This window comes from Cydia splendana, chromosome 7 (genome assembly GCF_910591565.1).
Source record: "Cydia splendana chromosome 7, ilCydSple1.2, whole genome shotgun sequence".
Classification (NCBI taxonomy): Eukaryota; Metazoa; Arthropoda; class Insecta; order Lepidoptera; family Tortricidae; genus Cydia; species Cydia splendana.
In genome coordinates this window covers 19473129-19488409 of record NC_085966.1, presented here as the reverse complement: position 1 = coordinate 19488409, position 15281 = coordinate 19473129, and the positions used below count along the sequence as shown (strand labels likewise).

Sequence of the window (15281 nt, the reverse complement as noted above, 5' to 3'; positions counted from 1 at the left end):
GGACGGTTTCCACAAGGTCTTGAACGAACTCATATCTGTACTATTTCTACAGGTTATCTTTTTGACGTTGACAAGTGATTTTATTGAGAAATAACACCATTCTACTGAGCATACGTGTATGTTTATTAGTTCTTGTGCTTTGGCTATAATCGAAATTATTAATCAAAGCTACCATGGCTGCAATGATAAGTTCATGGAACCCAGAAAAAAAACACAGTGAAGTCGAAAGGTAAGGTTGTTGAAGTTATTACATGTTTAGACCAAATGACGATTTCTTGGGTGTATTTGACTAGGACGTGGTATTTTACAGGTGGATTTGTATTTACCCTGCATATCTGAACAGTAAGAAGACTTTAGCGCAAGGTCGCAGGCTACCGAAGTCCTCTTGTGTCGAGAATCCTACTCACCAGGAGATTAGGGATGTACTCGTAGCGACGGGATTGCCTGTGGGTGTGGAAAACAAGTTATACCCACGGGAGCAAAGCAAGGTTAGCGACAATTAATTGGTATCTAAATATCAAGTAAAGTTTTAGCGTAGAACTAAAGCCATACAAAAGATAAGAGATTGTGTGTTTTACCTTTTATATCTATATACAATTCTCTCTAACGTCTGGCTCATGACTCAACAAATTGGGTTTGAAATAAAAGCTACCTACTATTAAATTTGACCAATATTCTGACATGACACTTCTCTGTGTACACAATGCACCTTTATTGTATTTCTTTATAGTCTGTGTGGAAAGAGAAGAGTTGTGGAATGTAAGGGATCCCATACTTTCTATGACTCTTCTCATTCCGCACAGACTCTAGTGTTGATATACCTATATAACATAAGTAAGTAATGTTAACACAGTTTGACTATTATTAGTCATATTAGTCAATGTGCTGTTGTAAAGTTTCCAACATTCCGAAATTTCCATGTGTAAAAAAATCAGAAACTTCTCATACTTTTGTAAAGGATTCAAAGTTTTCTATTTGCAAAATGATACTATCCTATGTTTCCTGTGAAATTTTCCTGAAATTTCCGAGAACTTTCCCCACTTGAATGACTTCAATGAAAAGTGTATAACCAGTGATCCTTAATTTTCCAGCAATTTTGGTGCAGCATTGTTGGTTAAAAGCATCTGTATGCCGTACTCTAGGTGGAATAGATAATTAGGGTTAATAACAGTAATATTAACCTTAACCAATCCTCTCCCTAGAATTTTTTTTAAGAAAATCCTTTATTTTTACTATGATGCACCAAAATTGCTGGAAAATTAACGATCACTGGTCACAACAACAGGACAAAAATCCTTTTTAAAATTGATACATATGCAAATTTCAGGAAATGCTGTTCAGAGGCAGAATAAGGGTTCAGATAAAGAACGATGATGGAACCCCAATCAAAACCGAGTTCAAGACCAGGGAATCTGTCATGAAGTATATTGGTGAATCAATACCTAAACTGAAGACCCGCCAAAACAGGTATGGTATTTTAAATGTCTGGTGAAGTCTAAAAATATGAAACAGGATAAGAAGTATTTATTTCGAAATTAGAAAATGTCACGGTATGGCCTTGTCTCATTGTAATGCTGGCGATTTCCAACACTGATCTTCTACAGTTAAAATCAAAGATGTGATCAGAAACTCTCTTTTACTCCAATGCAGGCGTAATTAGAGTGACAGAGAAAAATGCCCTCTGACGGAAGCCCTGTTATTGATTCAATGATAGCACTTTGAAAAAAGTTAAGTAGTTAAACTGCAAACAAGGTATCACCACCCAACTATAGTCCAAAAACTCCCGACCATGGTCCAAAATTAACTTGACAAGATGAGATGGGACTAATTGAACATACCATTTATATGGCGTAATATTTGGTGGTTTTACAGTAGCAAAGTGGTGTGTGGTAATTAATCTACCAATAGAAACGCTTGCAACAATGGTAATGCATTGCTCCACTTAGTGCCGGTTGCACCAAACCGTTTGTCACCGTTAAATCATTTGCTAAATTTTATTGCATGGGAAATTTCATACTTTACTGTTTGATGTTAAATGTGGTTGGTGCAACTGGGCCTTACTCTTTTCTAGGATGGTCTGGTGGTCATCCTTAAATCGTTTTATTGTATTAGTTATTGTCTAATGTTTGTTTTATTTGTAATTGCAGGCCTGCTGACCAGCAGCCGCAGGCGCAGCAAGTCACCAGCAAGAGCAAGGGGAAGAAGGGCCGCCGATAATAACATAGACGTACATTATATATTATTCATATTATTATTTCTTATTATATAAAACAAAACTAAAAGTGTCTTTATATTTTACTGTACAATCTTTAGAAAATGTTAGTTGCAATCGCCACATTAAGTAAGGTAAACGTCGCTGGGTAAACGTTCCAGTGCTCAACATGCTAATGCTTAATATTGGAGACCCTGTTGTCATCTCTATTCCTAATGACGTTCGTTTAAAAATGTCATAATGTACTGGGACAGTGAAGAGCACTCGGATGTCTATCTTACATATTTTTACTTCGCCCCATCAATTGCAATCTCTCTTTTAGCATGGCAAAACAAAAGAGAGGCGAAAATACGGCGAAGTGGATTGCGTCACAATACCAGTTTTTTCTTACAAGATAAAAATAAAACTATGAAGATGGCATCACAGACTTCTGGGTAGATGCCTCATGTACCTTCTATTCTATTATTTGTAATATTACAGACATTTTGCTATTAACCTAGGAGACATTAAAAATCAACAATCACGAAGAGTAACTACTAATTAGGACTAATTCGGATAGATTTTTCGGTAAGCTTATTCCTACCATTAATATCCCTTGCCACGCTATATCCATCGAAAATAGCCACAACATGATTGTCTTGGGTACGTTGTTTCAGGAAATTAGGGTCAAGTATGTCGTTTATCGGTATTAATCCTTGAATGACTTGACGAAGTCTTTGATCTTCTGCGGGAGCTGTGCCATTCCCGTCAGGCCCTCGTTCAGAACTGGCGTGATGGCGTGCGACATCGACGAAGCTTTCTTCGCTAGATTTTTGGGCCGGTACGGGTTCTGCGTCAACAATAAAGACTTTATCGGGTAGTCGTGGTAATCTTCGTACGTCTCTTGGTATTTGTAGCGTTTCCCCTCTAATTTGGAGCGTAGCTTTTGCGTCAGTGTCATTTCTTCTGACGAAGCTGTGGGTTGAGGTTTCTGTTTCCTCTTCTGTTTTGTTGTCGTTTCGATATCGGTCAGTTCCGGTTCCGTATCCATCGCGGCATTTATCGATTCGTGTAGGGCTACAGGAATCTTCCTCATTAGATGGTGAATAGGTTTGGTTTCGTCCGCTGGAATTATATTCATCACTTCCATTATACCGGGCGATATGTCTCTCAGTGTCTCCGTGAAATGGGGTGCTGCTTCTCTCACTGACTCCATTATCGTTTCTCCGATCGCTGCTGGTATTTCTTGTAGATGGTAATGGTAGGTCCGTATCTGGTCGGAGAGTGTAGACGTCACTAAAGGGAGTAGTATAGGTTGTGGTGTCGGGAGTCTCAGTCGTGGGATCCTCGGTGTCAGGGGCCTCCGAGGGGAGAGTAGTGGGAGCAACAACTGTCTTTTTCTGCGGCTTAGATTCTGAGGATGCAAGGTCGGGGTCTTTTCCTGATAGCTTTTGATTGCGTCTGGGTTTTCTACGGCGGACAGGTTCGAGAGACTCGCTAGAGTCAGGGGAAAGAATATCATCCATAAGTAAACCAATCCGCTTAATGAGCGGTATGTACCGGTGATTGAATATAGCATTTTCATCAGCTTCCCGCTTCGTTGATTGGTTTCTACGCTTGTGACGGGGCGTGAAGGTGTATTTAATCTTTTTTGGTTTCAGAGGAGACCTTATTTCGAACCGCTTTCTGAATTTCAGTGGTGATATTGTCCTGGCCAATGAGAATATATTTTCTGTAAAGAGAAACTTTTGTTAATATCGTGAAAGAGCAGTGAAGTGTTTGGTTGGAAATACATTGGTCACTCCAGCGCGATAGCTGATGGCATCTAGGGGCCTAGCCAAGACACAGAATAAATAATAGTACTAATAGAAGGTTCACTCTAACAAAACGCGTCTGTTACGACAGATATGACCGCTAGGTGGCGTAAGCGCGAGCAGGCGTCCGTTCCGTAGCGGTGCGCGCAAACTACTATGGCTAGACACCAAAATTGGTGTGGGGCGCATGTACCTACTTGTAGCGACGCGACGAAATCTCGGAGTGAGCCACGCCTGGCCAAGATGACAATCGTTCGCAGAGAAACGAAATGAAACGCTATCTGTCTCTATCGCACTAATACATATGTGGAGGAGTTATAATAAAAAAAATAAAAAAAAATTCAGCCTATATACGTCCCACTGCTGGGCACAGGCCTCCTCTCATGCGCGAGAGGGCTTGGGCTATAGTCCCCACGCTAGCCCAATGCAGATTGGGGACTTCACATACACCTTTGAATTTCTTCGCAGATGTATGCAGGTTTCCTCACGATGTTTTCCTTCACCGAAAAGCTAGTGGTAACTATCAAATTATTTTTCGTACATAAGTTCCGAAAAACTCATTGGTATGAGCCAGGATTTGAACCCGCGACCTCCGGATTGAAAGTCGGGCGTCATATCCACTCGGCCACCACCGCGTGGAGGAGTTATAGAGATACAATAGCGTTTCATTTCGCTTTCTGAAAACGATTGTCATCTTAGCTAAGCTCACTGGGCGATCAACGATATGGAGAAGTGCCCAGTAGATGGCCTTATCAGTCTTTTTCTCACTGTAGTTAAGTTTACGAGCAGGCACCTGGTAACTGAGTGAATATACATCTTTTAGGTAAGCATGTAAGGCGGCCATCAGAGAAGAGTGGCGACGTGTTGTGAAGCTTGCCACCAACACCTGAAGTGATGACCACGACTACCCTGTCAAGAGTGATATATACCGACGAAGAAGAGAAGAAGGTAAGTATGTTCCATCCTAGACTGCATCGGCACTTACCATCAGGTGAGATTGTGGTCACATGTTTACATTTTCTTAAAAAAAAAACTGCAGCTACCAGCTACCACGAACATTGACATTCGAAGATCGTCTATTCTGCGTCTCCACCGCTCGGATAATGCAAGAGAGATGGAGATAATTATTGAATTTCGTCGACGGTACTTGCCTGCTGACTCGAAGGGTTTATGAGATAAGGTTGGTAGAAATTTGCTACGATGCAACCGAAGCCCCCCGCCTGAAAGAAAATAAGTATAAGGTATAAGGTTTCATTACAACCGTCTCAGTTCGAGAGTGACATAGGGTCTATGTTTTAATAATGCATTTTTAAAGTCTTTCGATCTCGTTATATCAAGATAAATATCTGCAACGATTTTGATAGCACACGCAGTCCAAGTGTTATTTTAAACGTCATAATTTCATAGAGGTTTTACGTTTAAAATAACACTATTCTACTTTTACTCAAACTCACCCGGTGTCTTCGATAATAGGCTTTCTATCCTGTGCTTGGCTGAAGATTTTTCTGTAGCGAATAAATCTTTTAGGGAGAATATTTTTATTCGCGGTTTTTTAGCTGAAATAAAAAAAAATCACTCAAAATGATTTCATCTTCTACTAGTTCGTCGAAAAACACACATACTTCTAGGTTAAATAAGACACAAATTTTTATTTGGATCGCTGCGACGCTAACCTGACCTCAGGAGACCATTAATATTAATAGAAATTCAGCTCCTAATTTCAGAAGGTTTGTACTTAATCAGTAACTAAACATGCTTCCTTTTGTAAGGACACCCACGCTAAAGCGCTTACCGCCAGATAAAAAATAATTATTAGCAGCAGGTGTTCCGGCATTTAATAAGTTAAATCCTGGAAGAAAATCTGACGTATTGAAATTAAATTGGAATAGAATAGTATTGATGTGTGAGCGACGATTTGCTAATGGGATATGAAATAACAGGGATTTAATTGGTTGTTTCTGAATGTAAATTTAGGTTTGATGTCCTTAATAAAACATCTGATAATTTATTGGAAATTTTCGAAGCATTTTACTTAAACTTGTAACTAAAGATATTATGAATGTTCAGGGGTTCAGGATGTTTGTCCAAAATGGAATCATTATATTTCAGATTCGATTGAAGTAAGCGCTAATAATTTACTAAAACAGTGCTACGTACAGTCATACAATATACTTGACTATCATCATTAGCGCAAATTTAACTTCGAAAAATGAGTCAATAAGTAGGTATGCAATGCTCCTGGACTCCCCTATAATACCTATAACAATGAAGCGGAAATATTACGTTTATCATTTTACTAAACCTCTGCAATCCATATTTTAGCATGGTAAGCGGTAAAATAAATAGATACCGGTACCTACAACGTTGCTAAACAACAGCAACGACGGAAGATAAATTAATTTATGCACAATATTAATTTGGTTCTCAGTTTGGTGTCTGCGCCAAGCACTTGGCCCCTTGAACGGTTAACGGTTTGTTTATTTACAGAATGTTGCTGCCTGATAACTTGGGCATATTGCGTTCAATAGTTCGAGTTTCGAATCGTGGAGGTAGGTTAGGACCTGCTTTTTGTGATTGGGTTGTATAAAATTACCTACCATTTGTTCTGCAATCATTGCGATATTATATCAGGTGGAACAGAACGAAGGACTTTTACGCAAACGGGGAATTGTTTAGGCTATACGTACCTACTTTATTTTTCACTTATTAATCACGTTAATATTTCTAACCGTTTTTGAGATACAGTTTGTTAAACATTATTGCAAAAATCTGTATGTTTCAACCAAATGTGTTTCTTCCCTGTCGCTCTTAGCAACAAGATAGCAAATAATCTTTAATAGAAAAAAACCGACTTCTCAAAATAGTTTGAAATGCTATACTTATACATTATTGGCTGGTATTTAACTGATCACCAGATATAGTAATCCACTTCGTCACCTTTTTCTCGTAGCATATTTCGTTTCTCTAAGGGTCGCAGTTCTATCCTAACCTAACCCACAAAATCGAAATCGCCAAACTATGCATCGTTGAAGTGTTCTGTTCTTATCATCATCAGCAGTTCCACTTCATCATATGCGACAGTTTTTAATGAAAATAATTGAATTTCTGATGAAAATACAAAAATCTCTATACGCATGTCTTTAAGATTTGAGGAGTTCCCTCGATTCCTCATGGAACCCATCATCAGAACTCGAGCTTGACAAAAATATGGTTTAAAAACTTAACTTGCTTAACAAACATAACGAAGAGGACAAATCGTCAAACGTGAACTATGCGTCGTTGAGGAGTTCCCTTCTGATCATCATCAGCAGTTCGACTTCATCAATGTCACCTTTCTGAATGTATATGCTTGATTTGTTGATAAAAACACCAAAATCACTATATGTATGCCTTTAAGATTTGAAGAAGTTCCCTCAATTCCTCATGGATCCCATCATCAGAACTGGGTTTTGACAAAAACGAGACCAATCTGTATGCATATACATACAATCAAAAAAAGAATTTTCAAAATCGGTCCAGTAATGACGGAGATATGGAGTAACAAACATAAAAAATAAAAAAAATAAAAACATACAACCGAATTGTTAACCTCTCCTTTTAGATTTGGAAGTCGGTTAAACATGTATACGGCGACTAAATAGATCTTAATAAGACTTTAAATAACTTGTAAACCTTAGACATATATCTTTTCTGAAGTAATATTTTCTTGAAGTTATCGAAATACAACAAAAGCATCCTTCGTACTTACCAAATATTTTAGGCAAACGTGTTTTTTCTAAATTTTGTCGTGATTCTGATGGCGAACTTTCTTTTGTGGAAAAGGGCTTTGTCGAGAGCGCTACACCTAATGAATAAAGAAAATAAGTTAAAGAATACATAATAAATATATTTATGTAGTAGTAATGTAACGTTTAAGTAGGTACCTTAATAAAAATACGGTAAAAACATATTTCCTCAATTACTTTTTAAATAAAGTCAAAGCAAAAGAAATACACTTGAAGGAACTGCCACAGGGATCATCATTAGGGAGGTATAGACAGGAATATCCTCTTCCACAACTCCTCCATCAATTAGGTACCTACATTTCTTATTTTTTTTTTACTAGAGGTATATTATTTCGACACACGATGCGACATGCGTTAGTGCTTAATATTTTCAGGTCCCAGGCTATAAAAACGAATACAATGACCACTACACTACAACATATCGATCTACTTTAATGCTGACAGTACATTTTAACTATTGTATCTGAATATTAACCGGAATTTAACGACATTCGTGCAACGGCACTGTTACAGGCCCCCAGGGAGTTACCGCTGTTGGTAAAACTCGTAAAATAGGAGTATTTGTGCCATTTCTAATAGCGGTGCTATGAACTGCAGTATCACTAGGAAGTTGGACTTATTTTAATAACAGAGTAAAGCGAGTCATGAGTTTGATACATGCTCAAGAAGAAAAGAAACAACTTAATAGCGGTCGTCCTTATACAATGAGACTATCGCAAGTTCGCGCGAGTTCTATATTATGTTTGATCGCGCATTCGCACGAGTAACATTCGCGCGAACTTGCCATAATCGCGTATTCACGTTGCATTAAGGCGTCCCCATAAAATGGTGACTCGCGTTGCTCTTGTCGTGGAATGACCGGTAGTACAGTCTATAGTCTGCCAAACGCCTTAACTCAACAGTAGCAGTAGGTACCTACTCAAGTACTCATCCCTTTTATGGGGTGATAGTACTAGTATGTATTATGAAAAAGACAGTATGATTCTCCCTGCCTATACTACAGTGACAACTTGACAAGAGACTTGCTAAAAGCAAATGAGATTTAACTCAAACAGGGGTGCAGTAAATCCGAGCAATTTCGGGTATCCGTGGAAACAGTACCTAATGTTAGGATTGTTATACATTACCTGATTTAGTATTCTGAGACTTCTTTTCCTGTTTGCTTTCAGCAGCAATAAGTTCATTCAGTGACACGGTCTTTGTGCGCTTGGTTGCTGAGAAATAAATATAAAAGTTACTTACATCCCAGAATTCCCCAAACTTATTTAAAAGTTACATATGTAGGTAGATAACAAGTACCTAAAAGCCCTTTTTTGTAGATTACTTTGGAATATGTGGGTAGAGTTAGACCAAGAAATTCTGCAACGATTTTGATAGCATACGCAGTGCAAGTGTTACTTATAAGTATGTCATAATTTCATAGAAGTTTGACGTTTAAAATAACACTTGCACTGCGTGTGGTATCAAAATAGTTGCAGACTTGTCTTGGTCTAGCTCTACGAGTAGCTACGAGTACTTATGTTATTTTTAACAGACATTTTGTCTGTCTGCGCTTGAGCGATATTATGCCGACCTACCGCAGGGATGCAGTTATGCGTTAGAGTTGCACCCTGCAAGCGATATCTTATTCCACCACATAGCTGCGTCCCTTGGATTGGCCTACGTTGGCCCAATATGTGTACCTACTCGGCCTTAGACATATTTTAGTAACAGGTGATTAAAAAAAAATGGTCAAACGGGGGCGCAGTAAATTTCAATGATTTCGGGTAGTGATCTGTCAGATTGCAGTAAGTAATGTTTGTTATACCAGTTGTTATACCTTACCTGATTTGGTAATTTTAGATGTATTTTCCCGTTGTTGTTGTTTACTTTCTGCAGCAATAAGTTCATTGAGTGAGACGGTCTTTACACGCTTGGTTGCTGCGAAAATAAAAGATAAGAAAATTCGTTAGATAAAGTCTGTCAAACCACTTTGTCAGTAGAAAAGAGCGCGAAATTCAAATTCTATGGGACGATAACCCCTCGCGCCTACATTTTTTATATTTCCCGCTTTTTCCTACTGACGGAAATGGCTTGACAGACTATAAGCATTTACTTATCACTTTTACATATTCGAGCGATAGAGAGGCAAATAGACGATGGACAATATCTAAACCTTCTGCATTTATTTCTATAATGGCCTTTACAAAAGTCACCGATAGTCACATGCAATTTGCATTACAGTGCGGCATTAGATCAAACGATTAAATTCGTTGCTCCTACTTAGCCGGTAATTAATTAAATTTTATGCCATTTGTTGCAAGTGTTGCAACGTCTGTAAATGCCTTAACTCCTAGGGCGTTATATCCTTTAACCTTATATGTAGGTAGGTACATACAATATGTTGGACTTACCTGAGTTACCTGTGGGTTTAGTATGTTGCTCCTGCTTTTGTTTGCTCTCAGCGGCGATAAGCTCATTCAGCGAGACGGGCTTAGCTACTAAGTCTGCGGACAAAAAGTTAACTCTATATAAAAGGTTTAGGCGATAATGTTGAGCTAGATCGAAATTGCGGATTTGTATCACAGGGCCCATAAATTTTTATTTTCTTTATTAGTTATGTCTGCTTTTATCTGACTGCACAAGGGAGAGTTATATGATTGAGTACGATTTTGTAGGCACAAAGGTAGAGTTAGACCAAGAAAATCGGCAACGATTTTAATATTTTTAATAGCATACGCAGTGCAATTGTTATTTATACGTCATAATTTCATAGAAGTTTGACGTTTTAAATAACACTTGCACTGCGTGTACCATAAAAATCATTGCAGACTTGTCTTGTTCTAAATCTATATATATTATTATACCTTGCTGACCTAGTAGATCGGTCAGGCCTAGTGGATAGTGACCCTGCATGTGAAGCCGATGGTTCTGGATCGAATCCCGCTGAGGGCATTTATTTGTGTGATGAACACAAATATTTGTTCCTGAGTCATGGGTGTTTCCTATGTATATAAGTATGTATTTATCTATATAAGTATCTATATCGTCGCCTAGCACCCATAGTATAAGCTTTGCTTAGTTCGGGGTGACATTGTTGTTTTTAAACGAAATGAACCGCGAAAAACGAAAGTCGCAAGCTGCGGGGATCTTTCTCTTTTACTCCAACGAAGGCGTAATTAGAGTGACAGAGAAAAATGCCCGCAATTTGCGAACTTCGATTTTCGCGGTTATAGCCCTGTTCGTTTAATCCTCATTGCCCAATTCTCTATTCTATAACTTTTCACTTCCCATGCTCGTAAACTTCGTCGTTGTGTACGTTGTGTCGAAGAATGGAGGGGCGTTCACTTTGTGTCAATTAGTGGAGGGGCGTTGTTTTTTTTGTCGACTAGTGGAGTGGCTTTCATTTTTGTAGAAAAAGTATTGTATAAAATATCGGCATTGCTTATTAAATTTCGTACAGTCAGCATCAAAACGATGCGACGGTCAAAGTGCATAGTCAAATACTATTTTAATTTTTAATTATCTATATTGACCAAACTTAATTTATTTTACTATCTGTACATATTAATGTTTGTTATCCACCATATGCCAACAGCGCATACTCTCATATTTCGGACACACAGTCGCAGAGGCGACGAAATTTTGGAAAAACTGATTGTGATTGGAAACACCGAAGGCAGAAAATCACGCGGTCGTTCACCAATAAGATGGATCGATCAAGTAATGGCTCCTCTACACGATGGGCCAACGCCGGCCACTCTAAGGGACGCATTTATGCGTTAGAGGGAGCAACTGATATTGCTATCTCATTCTACCGCATGGCTGCGTCCCTTGGAGTGGCCGGCGTTGGCCCATCGTGTAGAGGAGCCATTAAAAACTCGTCATTCTCTGCTTTCTACACTATCGTCGGAGACGCGTTGGACAGAAACCGGTGGAGGCAGATCATCCGCTCCAGATGCAACCCTGATACTGACCACGATCCTCAAACATGAGGGACCGACCAAAGAGAGAGATCTTGATAATGTATAATCAATACTGAATAAAGAAATATGAATATACGGCTGTTACCTTTTACTAATTATTTATACTGCTAGAGATATATGCGGCATCTTAGTAGGTATTAAAATTATTTTTATCGGATCACTCACGTATTATTAAGTCGAATGTGTCGACATGTTTCGACTTTCGACCCAATTTTTCACCACCAATTTTCAATTTTCGACCAGTGAAAGCGAGTTGTTGCTCCGTGAAGAGGTTCCTCGAAAATTGGATCGAAACATGTCGATCCCTTCGACTCCCTTTAATATGTTCGATTCTCACGGGAACTTTATAAGTAGATCAAATCTAAGCACCTTGAATGTATGTAGGTAAATAATATGACTTTAAATTGAATTCTATGGTCTTTGATAACATCACATTGATGAATATGGTTATTACTCTTGTGGCTAACATTTTATATCTAATACACGTAGAATATGGAAATGGAATTGCGACAGCAAGTTGGTTTACACGCTAGACACTAGCTAACTAGCCAATAGATATGGCTAAAAATACGAATATAAAAAGGCACTTATCTCTTGGGAACACACCGAAAAAAATATGAGCTATCGAGCACACATTAAAATTATTTCATTAAGATTATCTGCTATTACAATATCAACTAATGTACCTACGTTCGTTCGTACGAAACGCACTAACAGTAAACTTTACTGCTTGGTTCGATAGGCTCATATGGAACTGTTTAAAGCATTAATCGTTAATGCAATTTCAATTGTTTTAAACGATGTTTTTTCTCAGTGCAGGGATCTTGCATAGAAAATATGTTATACCACTTTAGTAAAATAATATGAGATATACAATTTGGACAAGACCTACATTACAACATACATTGGTCTCTCTCGTGAAAAGTCGGATATATTGACATTACTTATAAAATAAACGCAAGGAGACCATTTAATGGCATAGTCTACCCTTAACCTTCCGATTCCAGTACCCCTAGTTTAAATTTCATTCGATAACATGACGTTGCGTGACGTACGCGTTTGCGTCAAGTCTCATTTTGTATGGAATTTTGAGTTTCCAAAACGTCCCGCTTGGCGCGTTGTTCAAAATGCCATATAAAATGAGACTTAACGCAAACGCGTACGTCCGTCACGCTATCGAAAATAAAGTAATAAAAGTAAGACCCAGATACTAATTCTATATTCATCTCATTGCTAGGAGCCATTGGGAATGCCGAAGTGGGGTTTGTGGATGCTATTCACGTATCAAGAATTCGGCCCGATATTACTCACAAAATATGATTAGACATTTCTTTTGCATTTACGAATTGCTTTTACTTAATTGATGCCACTTATACATACAACCCAAGTACTAGGGTTCTTCAATAAAGAGTAGGCATATACGTTTCAAACACGCTCGCACCAAACAAACTAAAAGTTTTCAAATGTTAAAGGACTGTGCATACGAGTACCGGATACGTGTGCGCTGTAACATACAGATCCTTATAAGAGACGGCACACCGCTTGCCAGACGTGTGCGTGCACGGCTCCAACATTTTAGCGCACGTGCACGTTTAGCGCGCAGCCGGTGTGCTCTGGCCTTTTTAATCGGCAATTTCATATGTTAACGCTCGAGTAATGACCAAAAAACCAGGACGTAACCTTGCACCTAGGCTGCTAGTTGCAAAAAAAAAAACGTCTAACTCTCTGCATCTTTAGGTACTTACTTAAATAAAAGTAAACAAATAATTTGTACATTTATTGATTATGATTAACCAACCAAATATAAAACCACCTGTATCTGTCACTGACCTTACTTATAACCTACATTATTTGATCGTGTAATGTTTTCATCTACCCTCAACTGGCTTAAGAAGCCATTTGAGGGTAGATTCTGTTTACTCTTTTTTAAATACCTAAAGATACAGACTATAGAGTAAGGACTGGAATACCCACAACAGAAACAAAAGCACAAAAATACGCGTACAAAAGGCTAACTTACCCCTTTGCGGGATATTTACCGTTTCAAAGTTTCCGGACTTCGTATTTATGTTAAGGCGAAATAGGTTCAAAGGAGTCCTGCAGAAGGTAAAATGGAACCAGGAAATTTTAACTTCCTTTTACGAAAACTGCAGAAGATGAGATTGTTTTTTCGTGTCAATTCCGCGGTACAGTCAGCGGAAAAAGTAGGTATCTATTATTATCTGATACTTAACATAAATAGATTATGTATTAAATATTAAACCGGGTCACTCACGTTTATAAAGTCGATGATTGCTTGACATGCTTCGCTTCATAACGAGGAGCATTTTTACAGAGCGCACGCGTTGGTGGTCCGACACAGACTGCGGGCGACAGCCCCCCGTCACAGATTACTCGGCGCGGGCGACGGCGGCGGCAGGGGAGACTATTAACTACCCTCGTTTTCGGCATTATTGTCAAATGATGGATTAAACACAACGACTTTAATAAACGTGAGTGACCCGGTTTAATATATTTAATATATCAGTGTCTCACGGAAGTTTTGTTATTACAATAGATTAATGTACATATCTATATATAAAACATCTCACTCTATATGTTTCAGATACTTTTGAACGCGGACTGTCAAAATATATCTCTGTTTGGAAAAGTAATTTCAAAAACGGTAGATACTTTTGGCGCATTGTTTCATATGCACTATTGATGCTGACTGTATCACGGTTATGTCACAACAAACACATTAGAGTTCGTCTAAGTTAACTCTACTCAGATATTGAAGTGATAAAATGTGAAAATGCCACTATGAACGTCCTATACTTTAACTAACTTGTATAAAAATCGTTCTAAAAAAATGCAAAAAAAATGCAGAATTCAGTCAGGATTCTTATCAGACATGTGAGTTGAACTGCTGTACTCACGCGTTACGATGACACAATTAATAAGCACGTAGAGTTGCCATCTCCGGATTTCCATTTTCAAACATTTTTGCACCGGTCACTCCCCGAGCCCACTGGTAACGTCGCAACCCGTCTCTCTTCTGACGTTTCGTTTAATTGTTGACCAAAGTTACAAATCAGCAATTTAATCATTACGTGTTCTCTGTCGGTGGTTAACGGTATTACCATTTGCACGAGTCAGAGTTTTCGGGATAACCAGTGAAATGTGACCCAAGATCCGTAATTGCTTATAATTCTACACAAATAAGTATATCAATTTACTGCAAGGTAATGCATGCAGGTACCTATCTCTCGTTCCAAGAGAAATCTTTCTCGTCCGTATTGCTCACTGTAGGTAAACTCATAAAGTCCAATGTTGTTTCGAGTACTTACCTTGAGCTGTAGATCGCATACTGTACATACTTAGTTCGAATGAGTCTCTGATTCGCTCGTTCTCGCTAATGCTTTTGGAATATCACCCCTGTTTTAGCATTCGCCTAACTTGGTAAGTAGAAATTGTCACGTAGTTATGCATTGTTTGTTTTGCTGTAATTTACATTTCCGTCTGATTCATGTAGGTCAGGGTGAAG

At 38.5% G+C, this 15281-nt stretch overlaps 2 protein-coding genes across 3 annotated transcripts; one reads left to right on the top strand and one right to left on the bottom strand.

The window, feature by feature from the left end:
* The first annotated feature begins 70 nt into the window (after positions 1–70).
* Positions 71–2282, top strand: LOC134792535 (signal recognition particle 19 kDa protein). Its single transcript, XM_063763800.1, has 4 exons — positions 71–229; positions 311–488; positions 1328–1467; positions 2148–2282. The coding sequence occupies exons 1-4, from the start codon at positions 174–176 to the stop codon at positions 2215–2217; spliced, it is 444 nt and encodes a 147-aa protein (XP_063619870.1). The 5' UTR covers positions 71–173; the 3' UTR covers positions 2218–2282.
* Positions 2283–2709: 427 nt separating this feature from the next.
* Positions 2710–14820, bottom strand: LOC134792251 (uncharacterized). 2 transcript variants are annotated; one of them, XM_063763515.1, is made up of 8 exons: positions 14674–14820; positions 10184–10276; positions 9615–9710; positions 8918–9004; positions 7754–7849; positions 5460–5561; positions 5157–5225; positions 2710–3923 (listed from the first exon to the last, which is right to left on the bottom strand). In XM_063763515.1, exons 1-8 carry the CDS (start codon positions 14726–14728, stop codon positions 2749–2751), a joined length of 1773 nt encoding a protein of 590 aa, XP_063619585.1. In that variant the 5' UTR covers positions 14729–14820; the 3' UTR covers positions 2710–2748. The 2 variants fall into 2 exon arrangements, with proteins under 2 accessions (XP_063619585.1, XP_063619586.1); XM_063763516.1 differs by lacking the exon at positions 9615–9710.
* Positions 14821–15281: the final 461 nt, after the last annotated feature.

Coding starts and splice junctions, on each gene's coding strand:
- LOC134792535 (XM_063763800.1), top strand. CDS start 174: ATGGCTGCAATGATAAGTTCATGGAACCCAGAAAAAAAACACAGTGAA. Junction 230..310: donor AAACACAGTGAAGTCGAAAG/GTAAGGTTGTTG, acceptor GGTATTTTACAG/GTGGATTTGTATTTACCCTG. Junction 489..1,327: donor ACCCACGGGAGCAAAGCAAG/GTTAGCGACAAT, acceptor TGCAAATTTCAG/GAAATGCTGTTCAGAGGCAG.
- LOC134792251 (XM_063763515.1), bottom strand. CDS start 14,728: ATGGAAATCCGGAGATGGCAACTCTACGTGCTTATTAATTGTGTCATC. Junction 9,711..10,183: donor TAAACCCACAGGTAACTCAG/GTAAGTCCAACA, acceptor TTATTTTCGCAG/CAACCAAGCGTGTAAAGACC. Junction 5,562..7,753: donor ACGTTTGCCTAAAATATTTG/GTAAGTACGAAG, acceptor TTTTTATTTCAG/CTAAAAAACCGCGAATAAAA.